This window comes from Pyrus communis, chromosome 5, assembly GCF_041283825.1.
Source record: "Pyrus communis isolate YQ-2024b chromosome 5, ASM4128382v1, whole genome shotgun sequence".
In the NCBI taxonomy this organism is placed as follows: domain Eukaryota; kingdom Viridiplantae; phylum Streptophyta; class Magnoliopsida; order Rosales; family Rosaceae; genus Pyrus; species Pyrus communis.
In genome coordinates, this window is record NC_142569.1 from 1062281 (window position 1) to 1076317 (window position 14037).

The 14037-nt window shown below is 37.5% G+C and overlaps 2 protein-coding genes across 2 annotated transcripts; both read right to left on the reverse strand.

The window, feature by feature from the left end:
• Positions 1 to 215: 215 nt before the first annotated feature.
• LOC137725403 (calcium-dependent protein kinase 2-like) lies at positions 216 to 4112 on the reverse strand. Its single transcript, XM_088693574.1, has 8 exons — positions 3051 to 4112; positions 2412 to 2555; positions 2167 to 2319; positions 1655 to 1770; positions 1357 to 1524; positions 1151 to 1278; positions 679 to 778; positions 216 to 600 (listed from the first exon to the last, which is right to left on the reverse strand). Exons 1-8 carry the CDS (start codon positions 3796 to 3798, stop codon positions 526 to 528), a joined length of 1632 nt encoding a protein of 543 aa, XP_088549700.1. The 5' UTR covers positions 3799 to 4112; the 3' UTR covers positions 216 to 525.
• Positions 4113 to 7191: 3079 nt separating this feature from the next.
• Positions 7192 to 8285, reverse strand: LOC137725316 (protein S40-5). Its single transcript, XM_068463962.2, has one exon. The coding sequence runs from the start codon at positions 8107 to 8109 to the stop codon at positions 7492 to 7494; it is 618 nt and encodes a 205-aa protein (XP_068320063.2). The 5' UTR covers positions 8110 to 8285; the 3' UTR covers positions 7192 to 7491.
• Between the last annotated feature and the right edge of the window lie 5752 nt (positions 8286 to 14037).

A 14037-nucleotide genomic window follows, 5' to 3' on the forward strand; every position in this document is an offset into this window, starting at 1 on the left:
TTTTTAACCGCACGATGTACGATAAACGGACACGATTCACAGATCTTTAGATCTTCACAAATAGGATCCGGCATGGATCCGGATTCCATCTGGAAGACTGAGACTCGATAGAATTCGCTTGGACCCAACTTCAATCATATCCGATCCTGGTAGCTGCACAACTGAAGCTAGAGAGATTCTATCATTCACCTCTAGTGTGTGCTCAATTCGAGGGCTGTGGGTGACTGATCGTAGCAAGATCGGTTTAAATTAATTAAAATCGTAGGATATTCAGGAATTATTCATAACAAGATTGAACAGGAACTTCAAAAAAAGAAAAAGAAAAAAGATAACCAGTAAATAGATGTACAGAAACACAACCTGATTAATCAAAACACCAAAATCTAGCTTCACATGCTCAAACTGCCCATTTTTTGGATCAAGATTGGTCTAGTTTACTTCATACCTCCTGGAAACAATGCTCTGATACGACCCAACGGTTAAACTCACTTCCGCTTGTAAAATCTGAAATGGCCGTTAGTGAAATTAAAAGAGCTTTGCTGGTTGTTGAGCCCCACTTCTCATCATTGCACAGAATTCCGAATAGTTGATCCTCCCATCCTATTTGGTCCAAAGTAAATCAGTATAAAACTCGACTAAGAAAAAGTTCCAGATATTTGGAAGTCGTAAGTAACTTACATTATCGGCATCAACCTCAGAAATTATCTCTCTGATGGTGTTGTCATCACCCATTCCATGCTCCTTCATAGCAGCCTCTAATTCATCTCTTGTAATGTACCTGTCAGTGGAAGTTGACAACTCGGTAAGGAACTTCATTAACTTTCGCTTTATGACTGAGTGATGAAAACATATATTTATAAACAGTTTGGCTCCTTGCAAATCATGATATTAAAAGCTAATAAACCTTATGCCTGACAAACAAGTTGGATTGATTTAAGCTTGCAAGTTCACAAGTCAAGACTAAAATTATGAATCAACACGAGCAAAGTTGTTTGAGCACACATCTAGTATGATCATAATGAGAAATTTATCCAAAGTCATTTATTTCGCGCAGTAGGATCAAGTGGTTGAATTTGACTCGATCAAAAACAGAAATCCAGTAAGACATTAGTATACAGAAAGTATCACACAATAAATTTTGTCAACTCACCCGCTGCTATCCTTGTCAAAGTACTGAAATGCTTTGTACAGGTGTTCATCTCTTTCTAATCTTTGTCTATGCATAGTAGCAGATATAAATTCAATGTAATCAATTGATCCATTTCCATCGACATCTGCCTGAAATGTGTAACAGAGAAATCACAAAATTGCAAGAAGCAACAGAATTGAGTTCCTGGGGAATCGGTAGCTACTTACAGCATCCATGAGTTGCCTAACTTCGGCTTCTGAGAGCCGCGACCCAATACGCGCTAAACCTGTCTTCAGTTCTTCGTAAGTTATTGTACCACTTTTGTCAGTGTCCATATTGGTGAACATTGTTTTCAGGCCTTTAATTTCTTCTTCAGATAGATTCTCTGCTATGACCTGGGGGAAATTTTCAAATGAAAAAAATATTATTACAGGAATACGACAGTTAAGGTAAGAAGGAATTCTCTGGAAACTTTGCCAATATTGGGTGAAGATAGGAGCTTGTGAACATAGTCCGAAAAATTACCTTCAAAGCAAGTTGCTTGAGCTTATTCATTGCCCTGAATTGCTTCATTCTAGAGAGAACTGCACTATCTATTGGCTTGTCTGATGCTACTCCGCCTACTCTGAGCCACGGGTGCTCTGACCATACAGAATATTAAACATCAGTCAAAAGCACCCACAAACAAATGCTGGTGGTAATAAGGGCAATGTGGCTAAAAGTCGATTATTGTAATGCAGTATATTTATCCCTTCAGCTTCTATTTAACTGCTAAATTTGTAAGGAAAAAAAAAAAAAAAACTAAAACATCGGATTATCCCTTGAATGCCAGCACAAGGCCTACTTTTTATCATGCCATTTCATAGGCAAATGAAAAAGATGTCATTTCAAAGAGTTTATAACAAAGAAACACTTGAGGAGAATGGCCTATAAATCAGACAGAGGAAAATTATCACTGAAGATTATATGTTATACAACATGTTTTACTTTGTTGTACCTTTCAATCCAGCTAAAATAGTATCTACGAGGTAACATACCGAGAACTTCTGCAGAAGTAATTCTCTTTCTTGGGTCCTGTGTCAGCATCTTTCTAACTAAATCTCTAGCACTGTCTGATATCGATGGCCATGGTTGACTATCAAAGTCTATTACTCCTTCCAATATGGCATCGAATATACCCCTCTCAGTTTCTGCAATGTAAAGAGCAAAATATGTTGATAAGACAACTACAACCTAAGAGAACAGTGAATGTTTAGCAAGAATACACTGAATTCATATTTACCAGCCCAAAATGGAGGTACACCACTGAGTAGAATATACAGAATGACTCCTGCACTCCAAATGTCTATTTCCTTTCCATAACTACGCCGCAAGACTTCAGGGGCAACATAGTATGCACTGCCAACTATATCACGGTACACCTTTCCTGAGATGAGGACAAAGCAGGTGTCACTGTACATTAGAATTTATCCGCTAGATTAAAACTTCAGATTATTGTATACTTGACTGAAGCAAAACAATCAAATGAAAATGAAATTTTCGAAAAGCTTTACAAAGGAATAAAGTAGTGTATAACATCATACTTCGATTAGCTAGACTGCGTAAGGTAGGAAATGGCGCAGGCTGACCACTCTTACTCCTTAAACCTTGACTAAAATCAACAGACAATCATATTTTCAGTTCCCAGTAAACTACACAACTTTCGGTTCGGAATGTAACTTCTTACCGTTATAACATCTGCAACTAAACTAGAGGAATAACAATTTACAGCAAACTAAACTAGTAAAATTGGAGATTTTAAAACACATTTGCATATATCAAACAAATCGAAATTCCATAATCAAACTCATAGCTTTCTAGTTCTAAATTCTACAACTTGTATGAACAATGAACATAGACCGTTAAAATCAATGCAACTCACCTTCCTCAATGAAAACAGATAACCCGAAATCCGTTGCCTTCAGCATTGCCTTCTCATCCTTGCTAGACAGCAAGAAATTCTCCGGCTTGAGATCACGGTGCAGCACGCCCATGAAGTGACAAATGTGCACAACATTCACAATGTCACGCAGAATCGCAGCGGCAGCCCTTTCCGAATACTGTCCCTGCGCTATAATTCGATCGAAAAGCTCCCCTCCGGCGCAGAGCTCCATCACCAAATGCACAGAGTACTTGTCCTCATAAGCCCCCTTGATCTCCACAATGTTTGGCTGCCCGGACAAATGCTGCATAATCTGAATCTCTCTCTTGATGTCGTCCCTGTCGTTTTTGCTCACAAGTTTGCGTTTCAGGATCGACTTGCAGGCATAGCAGTGGCCGGTGGAGTTCTCAGTGCACAAGTATGTGATACCGAATTGGCCCCTGCCCAGTTCTTTGCCGAGTGTGTAGTACTGCTTAATGTCGTCAAAGGGCTTTCCCAGAATGCTATTCGGCGACGGCGCCGGTTTTACTGGAGGAGGGCTTGGCTGCTGGTGCTGTGCCTTTGGTTGGGGCGCCGGCTGTGCCCTCTGCTGGGGCTGTGGTCTGGGAGGTGGTGGTGGGTTATGGGGTTGTTGGGATGAGACTTTCTGAGGCTGAGCAGCCGTCTGCGGCTGCTGGTAAGGCTGGGATGACTCGAACCCCTTTGAACCGGGTTTCGGAGCATTCTCTTTGCTGCTGTGGCAACCCATTTTCCGATCAGGATTCTGGGAATTTGGTGGCGGATTTGAATCGACGAACAAAAGGCTAACGATGAAATGTTGAATCGAAGACAACCCAATCTGATATTTGAGGAATTCAAGCAAAACCCAGATCAAGGTTCGACCATAATTATCGTCTACATGGAAGAGGTTTGAATTTTGCGTGCTGACACGGAGCTGAAATTCAGTAGTCCAAACCAAGTGAATTAAATTTGGTTGCTTTTCTTTGCGGGAAACAGAAGCGGTGGGTACGGATTTGTCGGGATTTTTGACATTATGTCAAAGACGTGTTATAAGAATAGTATAGCAAAAGCGATAGTTAGAAGGGGGCAAAAACTAGAGCAAACTACTTTACTTTGGAGGCAGATTCTCTGCCTTCACACTTCCGTGCCATTTTATTTGTGTAATCACAGTTAAATTACGTCAATATTTTATATTATTATTATTATTTTCTTATTATCTCTATAAAAAAACAATATAAAATGTTGACGTGGCTTAACCGTGATCACACAAAACAGGAAAGTACGAGAAGCCACAGGAAGTGGGAAGGCAGAGAATCTGCCTCCCTTTACTTTCTTCCGATCACTTGTTTATTTATTTAATATAACAATATAATACAGCAGAGACAAACAACAACAACAACAAAGGTTTATTTTACTAAGTGACGTCAACTGTATGAATCCTAAAACGTCATTTCATTCGATTCTATGTTGCGTCTTTCATTAGATCCAAGTACTCCATGTCTTTTCTGAGAGTCTCTTTCCAAGTCTTTCTAGATCTTCTTCTACCACTTCATCCTTGAACTTCTGTCTCGTAATTGCATCTTCTAACTTGAGCGTCTGTTGGCCTTCGTTTTCATATGTCCAAATCACCTTGATCGATTTTCTCTCATCTTTACTTCAATCTCTGCTATTTCTACTTTACCTCAAATATCCTCATTCCTAATCTTATCATTTTTCGTGTCCCACTCATCCACGATTCATACAACAAGAGACGAAAGTAATAAATTGATATCAAACTCGTCATCCACGAAATTTAAATATAAAATCTTTCGTTACTCGTTATACACATGATTCCACAACAAAAGCCAATGCCAACAATCAGGAAGTAGATTGTCTGCCCTTCTGTTTAGGTGCCCTTCTCATCCCCTCCTATTTTGTGCGGTCACGGTTAAGCCACGTCAACATTTTATATTGATTTTTTATAGAGATAATAAGACAAAAAACAATAGAAATATAAAATGTTAACGTGGCTTAACCGTGACCACACAAATAGGAATGAATGGAAAAGGCGCCCAAACAGGAGGGCAGACAATATGCCTCCCAAAAATCATGTGAAAATGAATGGAATGATGTGGACTTACTTGATCGAGCCATACAGGTGTGTGGTTCCAGGTGGTGAATTATGTGCTGGATAATAGATGACCTAGAAAACAAATATGTGTGCTAGATAAAATAATTTCGAAACTAAAATTCGTGGGAAACATAAAGATAGTGTTTCATATTATTTTTACCTCTCATAAACTTTTGTCAAATTTTTTTTATTGATATTTTTTAATTTATTCGATTCGATAGTCAAAAATTAAGAAAAGTGCTTAAGAAGTAAAAATGTGCATGTAAATAGAACTACCCAACATAAAAAAATGTAGGGTAATGGATGAACTACTTATTGGTTTAGCATGGAGTTTGTCACGTCATCTTACATTCTAGAAATTTGGGTTTGAAATTGCATAATCATACTCGTAGGGTCATCTAATAAAAAGTTTGTCGCATTTAAAGTTCGATTAACCAAAAGGTATTTGAAGCAAGGTTATTGTGGAATTCTAAGTAACTTCCCTGGACAACCAAATCAATGATTTCGCAAATATTTTTGCTACTTGTAAAAGTCTGCTAGACGATCGTATATGAAATAGGTCAATTGATTAAGATACTATGTTTATCCCATCCGCTACACCAAGTTTAATCTCCTTTTTTGGACCATGGTAACCGATAGTTTAGAGTATCGTATTATTATGCAAAGGAGTCTATTAGAGAAAAATAGAGACGGTAAAATGGTGGCATATTTAGGAAAGTAAACAAGGCAACGGACTGAATGACTGATTTGGGCTTTACGCAGAACTTGGGGCCTACGACCACTGTTATGTAGTTTCGTTGTGCTCTCACTATAGGCCCTACAAGATAACCCAATAGGATTTGGGCTCCAATTAGTAAGACCACTGAGCATTAATTCTTAAAATTGATCCACACTTTTAAGAACGTCGTTGAAATTGAAAATCGATCGGTATGGTTCCTAAGGCTAAGTGTTGCAAATCAATTCGGTCATTCCGTCATAAATCTGTTAAAAATTATGACAGAATAACCACATTAATTTGCGAACTTATTTTCAGAAACTACATTGATTGATTTTCAATTTCAAGAACAATCTTGACGAGATAGGTCAATTTCGAGATTATTTGTGATAGTACCGTAAAATAATGAGTAAGCCATATGGGCCATCAACTTTTTCAAAAATGGGACGCAACAATGAACTCACAGCTCGCAAGAAATGAGAGCCATTGGTTTTACCTTTGTAATGGCGCCACTAAAATCACACTAGCTAGTAAGTGACTCGACTTCGGAATTTGGATTCGACACTAAGCTTTCGATATCAGCGGGGCCTGCACTTTATGCTCATCATCGTCATCCCCATCGTCATCAAAATCATAGTTTTTTGAGTTTTCATATATATTTTTTTTCATGCCATTGACACGACTTTGACAATATCTCATCTCATATGTATGGATAAAATGAAACCATCATGCATCATTCGTCTAAACTGAATTAATCATGTTGCTAGTAATACCTAATTCTAGTTAATTTTATCTAAAGAATAATTAAGATGTTAAGTTATATGTTTAGGTGGCGCTTATCAGTTAATTAAGTTTAGTTTAAGATTAGGTTTTTGTTAAGAGTTTTAAATTTAGGTTTTGAGAGGTGTTTGTTAGCAAGTGGAGATGGTGTGAATTTTGATTATCTATGTACAAATCTTAGTGTCTTATTAAATACTCACAAATCCTAATTTTTGTTAACTCAAAGAATCAAATTTCATATAAAAAAATTCAAAGAAAAAAAATAAAACATGTTAACATGTTTTGATAGAAAAAGAATTATGAAATTACAAAAATAATCAAGACCTTCTTTTTTAATTACCCTACTTATGTGAATTGAGGTTCATAAAACAAAAATAAAGTCGTTTAGCTGCACAAAATTAATAGATTTATTCATATATTTCTAAATACATGTGAACTCCACATATAGCGACCGGTTAAGGTCACTTCTATTAGATAGTGCGCGTCAGTAAGTTCGTTAATTTTATGTTTTCAAATAGCGGTATCGAAAACAAAACTCTTCAAAGTGCACCATGAATTTACCTATTATGCTTCGCTAACACAAACTGATTTCGAAAATTCAACCCATTACAGTAAAAAGACCAAGAAGGGCCTAAATCCTACGTTCAAAATTCAAAATCTTGGGCAAATTGGGCTCACTCCCAACCGAGTCCGAGTCCATCTGACTCGGCTGAATCATTGCCCAACGAAAATTTACCAATTCACAACAATAATTAAACATCTCTACGTCCCAAATCAATCATTTTTAACAATAATTAAACCTCCTTAATTTCCTAATGCTAATCACTAATCACAAATTATCCATCAAACCCGGTCCGGCTCCACACCGCATCCCTGACCCGCCTCATGTCTCGCCCCTTCAGGGTCCGCCCAACGCCTTCGAAAACCGACGTCGCGCCTCGCGTATACTCACGCGCCAGATACTCGTGTGGGGGAATAATCTCCGAGTCATTGCCATCCAAGCCGTCGTCCATGTCGTACAGCGAGTCCACGGAGTCGACCCGGAGAATCTTGCTCCAGTCGGGCACGTTCACGGGAGCTGACGTGGCCATGTGGTGCCCACCTGGGGAAGCCATGCTGTCGTGCCCGCGGAACTGGTGCACGATCCGAGGCGACGACACCGTTTTACCGGAATCGTCAAACGCCAATGACAAACCGCCCACGTTGTGATCGTCCCTGGGAATTCGGTGGCCTCTCCGCACCTGAACACCCCCGTTGCTCTCGGGGACGGCGCGTGGGCTCCACTCTCCCTGCGAATTCTCGGTTTCGTGGTCCTCCCTCTCGTGGACGCTGTTGACCATCGACCAGACATCGTCCTCGCCGAGCTCCGGCAAGTCATGTGCGTGGCTGTAGCTGCCGTAGGTCCCGAGCAAGCGTTCGCTGCGGCTCTGCGTCAGTTTCCGTCCCTTCGCCATATGTCATAATCAATCGGATTCCGGCCACGGAATCGAGAATTACCGGCGACCCAATTGAGGAAAGGAGAGAACCCACGAAACCCAATTCACAATTCCATCGATCAATTTATTATAGGCTTACGCATAAGCTGGGCATCGGAGGGTTGGACATGTACATATATATAGTAGATGTATAGCATTTAAAAATAAATAAATAATAATAATAATAATTCATTTCATTTGAATTTGAATTTGAATTTGGGTGTCATTTTGTCTGCATTTCATATGCATGGTGATGATGTTACAAAACGCCAACAAGTACACGAAACTGTAAAAAAACAGGGAGATTTCAATGGGATCGTTCTTCTATTATACGCGCTCCCGCCAACCCGTGTGGAGGTTTTGTTCCTTACTTTATGGAGTTAAGTTGATGGCTTCAGAAAGACGGTACTTTTTTTTTTTTTTACGTCATCAATGGTCATAAATGCATTTTAGCCCTTCTAGGTCAAGATTGCGCGTTTAACCAATGCTAAGAGTTGAACCATAACGTGCTATATGAAAAACTTAAATGATTTAAGAGTCGAACCCAATACATTTTTTTATTTTTTTTTTCCAGATAAAATCAAGTTTAGGTAGTTATATATTTGGTTTCTATGTAATCCAAATCATGTGTTGCACAGTGTGGTCAAATATCATAATGAATAGAATGTTGGATTTTCATCTAGGCATTATGGGTTTGAAACTCCCGCTCTCTTAAATTCTTGCAATAGTTTCGAACTTTTCCCCTCTCCTTACCCTAAATTCTTATAATTGTTTCGAACCCTTCCCTAATATGAATAAATTAAAAAAAACAATCATGTGTTCAATTTCTCAATTTAATTAATATATAGGAATGTATACAAATAATAATAATTAAATAAATAATCTCATTTTGGTGATTGTTAGGAACGCGCTTTTTTATGCGAAACTACAAACCACCCACGTCGGAATTCCTTCTACAGTATGCGGCGGGCCCCCACCGCTAAACCCGTCTTGTTTGACTACGTCAAATGACAAATGCATATAACACAAACTGCTCACATTCCACGTGGACACGTCCTCCTCTAAAAGCCCACCACGTGGGTGCTTCTACACCTGCGGGTCCCGCCTTCAGGGTCTCCATCGATGCCACGTGGTCGAACAGTTGCCAGCCAAATAATTTCACCAGTTAAAAATAAAGTAAATAAAAGGTTTAGTACGTGGTGGGGGAAGGCTAATGATTTTTTTTAGGAGGAAATTAGCTTGTGGTCTTGTTACCAAGTTATTTTGGACATTGAAAAGATTTATAGTGGCACTTCAGTTTCGTCACCATTTTTGGATTCACTAATGGACAGGGTAATGATGGTGACCAGAAAATTAGCGTCTGCATAATTGATGGTTTAGGGGTTTTAATCAAGTTTATTGTTGTGGTTTAGATTAATTAAATCTCCACTTGGGATAGAAAAATCAAAGTCTCTGTGAAGTCCACATTAGACGGTCCAGAATACAATAGTGGGGTCCAACAACGACTTGTCGTTTTTGAAGTATACAAGTGAAGCTTTATCACCGTTCATTGTCCCAAGATTTCACAATCAAAAGGCCCAAATTTGATGGAGCTTCACAAATTACATCCAATTATATAGGGGGGTTTTCCTTTTTCATTTTAAAAATGTGTCTTTTCAAATTTCGTTTTACACTTAGAGTCCCGTTTGAAAAAAAAAAATGTGTATCCAAGTGGAATTGTACTAACATTATCAGTTGTCGAGAGCCAAAATTAATTAAGTATTTTATAAATGGTTATTAACCTTAAAAAAACAGCGTTACTGGACTAAAACTGTCGAGACTCAATTTGGTAAAAAAAAATCAATTTATATTTTTACGGTGGAATCACTAATTTGATGCAATTTGAGGGAAACAAAGAGTACGTATGTTTGGTATTAAAATAATAGGATTCTAGAACCAGCTGACCATATATATTCTTAAAACTCATCATGACTTGTGTGTATGGTGCACATCGCAATCAAAAATGTCCAGAATATCGTCGTGACTTTGTATTGTGCATATTTTCAGTACATATCTAGCAATTCCAGCAAAGTTATCGGACAAATCTTGAAAGCTAATGAGAAAACTTTTCGGTAGGGCACGGTAATAATGTATCTAATCATATCACTTTAAACATGCTTCGTAAGTTAAATGTTGTACTTACATGAGTTAGATGATACTCAAATGTAAGAGGACACATTCTTTTGCGAGAATAGCATATTCATTCACCATATTCTAAATTATTTTTTCTCAAACGATTAACAAATGAGAATTGATGGAAGTTGCGCATTAAGTACAACATCATTCAACTCTCTTGGTAAAGTACTACGGTTATGTTAACTTTCCATAGGCACTCATTTTCACGGTCACATCAATTATTATTTTTGTACAACGATATATTTATATTAAAAGATGAAAATAGTTTTTCAGTACTTTTTTCTACTCCCCAGGCCTCCGTTTCTCTCTCTCCAAAATCGCCAGTGGAAATGAGTCGATGAGTGGATTCCATTATTTGATTAGTGTAGATTTTGTTTGTGTCGCTTTTAACGGTTGATGTCTCACTTAGCAAGTGATGTGGTCTCGCTTGTCAGTCGACAAATTAATACTAATGTTGCTATTTATGAGATTTGATAAATCACGTCATTAAATTTTTTTCATAACAATAAAATTTGCATTTGTTATCCACTTGGACTATGCGAGGATAGGGGTTGATGATGTTTCATATTTATCAATGGAGGACCCCCTCTCCTTTTATGAGGTACTATTGTGTGTCTCTCCTCCTTCCAACAGGATGATATCCGGATTCTTTTTGTGATGATTTTGGAAATTTGTGAATCGTATCCGTTTATTATACATCGTGCAATCAGTTTTTATTAGGTACTATTTGTATTTAATTTTAGATAAAAAATTAAAATAATTTCTAACCACATGATGTACAATGAACAAACACGATTCATGAATTTCTGAAAATTATTTCAAAGAGAATCCGGCGAGTATCCGGATTTGTGTGGTACTATTGCGGATCTCTCTCCCTTATGTGGGATTTTGTGGGGGGTGAGGACCCTGGGCTTTCAATGATCCGACCTTGTCTGGGACCCGCTAGCCATGGCCCTATTAGGTACTATTTGTATTTAATTTTAGATAAAAAATTAAAATAATTTCTAACCACATGATATACAATGAACAAACACGATTCACGAATTTCTGAAAATTATTTCAAAGAGAATCCAGCGAGTATCCGGATTTGTGTGGTACTATTGCGGATCTCTCTCCCTTATGTGGGATTTTGTGGGGGGTGAGGACCCTGGGCTTTCAGTGATCCGACCTTGTCTGGGACCCGCTAGCCATGGCCCGTGGAGATGGGTTCACTACTGGTGCACCCGGACCCCAAGTACCTAACTCTGCCTTGTGATGGACCTCTCATTGCAATCAAGTATCCTATGCTGCTTAGTTTCACAAGGAAATTTTATTATTATTTTTTTTGTTGAACACACAATATTATCTATATTAAGAGAATATGGTGGGTTTGCTCTCATAATGGGCTAACAAATAATGTGGTTTAAATTCGCCCGTAGCGAGAATCGAACCTAAGACCTCTCACTTACAAGTGAAGAGGAATACCACTAAACCGTAGTACTAATTGACGGAAATTTGAAATTTATATAACAGTAAATAATTAATCACTAATTTTGGAATTTGATATAATCATTTCGTTTTTCATATGAAATGATATTAGAGTGGAAATTTGGGCTAAAACACGTAAATTAGGCACTGAACTTGCAAGTTATAGGAGTCGCATATGAGAACTCTTATTGGACTCAACTGTATTGCTAATGGTGATAATTAAACATTTTGTTTTAGTTATTAGTTTTTATATTTTGTGCTATAAATAGAGGAAAAAAATATGTGAAATAAATGAGAAAATGAATAGAGTATTGAAAACTAAATAGTTTCGAACGAATTCCAATTAAGATTTTACCATGACTAATCATGAGTGGACGATTGCATAGTTTTATGATGGTTGATATATGCAAACTACACTACAAGACTTGTCTGCACTCACCGGCAAGAAACACTCGTTCATGACTGACTCTAACATTCTCAGGTTCGATGCAGTGTATAAACCATCCAATATGATAGGGAACCCGTCGTTTCTGTAAAATCAATGACGTTATGAAAATTGGAATATTTGACAAGTACAAAAAAACCCTAAAACTCGCATGGCCCCCGCCACTGTTTTTCTTTTTATATCAAGCATGACAATTGACAACCCAGAAATATATCAACCATTATCACATCACAACCCTCCATATCACGTCATGCATTGCATCCTTTCTTCCATTGCTAAAAACAAACGACATTTGTTTTGGTGTGTGTGTGTGAGTGTCTCAATTCTGTAAGAAAATAAGAATCCGAATCCCACCTGCCACTAATTAATCAGCCACCACCGCCATAAACAAAGTTAATTAAAACAAATTAATAAAAACCCTAATGAGTGCTTAGCATATGATTGATTTTATGGTGTCGAGATGGAAAGAATCTTACCAATTGCTAGGTAGGCCAGATTTAGACATTATGTACAACAATTTCTTGCATAACTTGTTAATCCGACATGATACAACACGAAACGTTAATTAATCTAGTTGTTATCGATCACATTTTAAGAAGCCGTTAAGGTAACATGTTTTGCACGACACGACTTGTTAAAATTACGACTATAACATGAAAATGAGACGAATACGACAAAAACGACCTGTTTGAGAAGCCTAATATTGCTAGGGATACATCTCGATGTATTTATATAGTACAATGCTTGTCATATGACTTAAAGACGTTTATCATGTAACATGGTCACATAATGAGTGCTTTAAGCACAAAGTTATAACATAATCTCATGTACCACAACCGTTTTTCTCGTCAAGCTAGTTTTGTTTAAATTCAATTTGGCAAGAGATTATGCCAATCTGCCATGTATATATCTGTTTCACTATCTCCATCTCACATGATAAAAGAGAGATGAAATGAAAGAGTGAAAATTTACACTTAAACAAATTTCTGGTTCGGAATTCAAATTACTCTGATATGTATTTCATTTCTTAATTAGATCCAGAGGATCAAAAGGTTGAGGAATGATTGTACTAGGGAGCAGGGATATGAATCATGGGATATTATTTTATTGTAAGGCAAGAAAAAGTCAGGCCTTTAGGATTAATATAACATGGGATTCTTGTACTAACACAGAATTATATAAGGAGAAGAATCAAAGAGCGTCTGTTGGAGGTTTTGTCGGTTAGTAGAGGAGGCTTTGGGTTGTCAGGTCGGCCAAGAACATGCTATTCGTGCATTAGAGATACTTGCAGAGCCAGCAAGCTTTTGTTGCTCAAGTTGATATTATCGAAGTTACCCTTTTTCTTAACTTGAGGTTGTTTGATGAAATACTTCTACTGTTATGTGTTTTAATTTTTCAACGCAACAGTGACATTTCTATGTTTACGAAAGTTCAAAAGAAAACATATTTGATCGTCCCTTTTGTTCACTTGCAGGAACAAAATTGTATCATCTTCTACACATGAAAGCTGTAAAGCTAAGAAGAAGAGCGTAATTTATGTTCCCTTTTTACAAGATGTTTGGTTTGTTTTTGTTGGCTTTTAGCCTTTAAAATACCTTTTTCGTTTTCAAGTTGAACCAACACATGCTAAACCATCCCTTCATCGTTGTGACGTTTGGCCAACTTGGTGCTCCAATTTGAAACTCAAGTTGCATAAAATACCAGATACTTTATATATATATACACACACACATATATATAGACTCTATTTACCTAACCATTTTGTCTTATAGAAATCCCCAATCATTGGAGCAAAATTACTGTATCCACTGAGATTTTCA

Coding starts and splice junctions, on each gene's coding strand:
- LOC137725403 (XM_088693574.1), bottom strand. CDS start 3,798: ATGGGTTGCCACAGCAGCAAAGAGAATGCTCCGAAACCCGGTTCAAAG. Junction 2,556..3,050: donor ATCTGTTTTCATTGAGGAAG/GTGAGTTGCATT, acceptor TCCTCATCTCAG/GAAAGGTGTACCGTGATATA. Junction 1,771..2,166: donor TACTTCTGCAGAAGTTCTCG/GTATGTTACCTC, acceptor CTGTATGGTCAG/AGCACCCGTGGCTCAGAGTA.
- LOC137725316 (XM_068463962.2), bottom strand. CDS start 8,109: ATGGCGAAGGGACGGAAACTGACGCAGAGCCGCAGCGAACGCTTGCTC.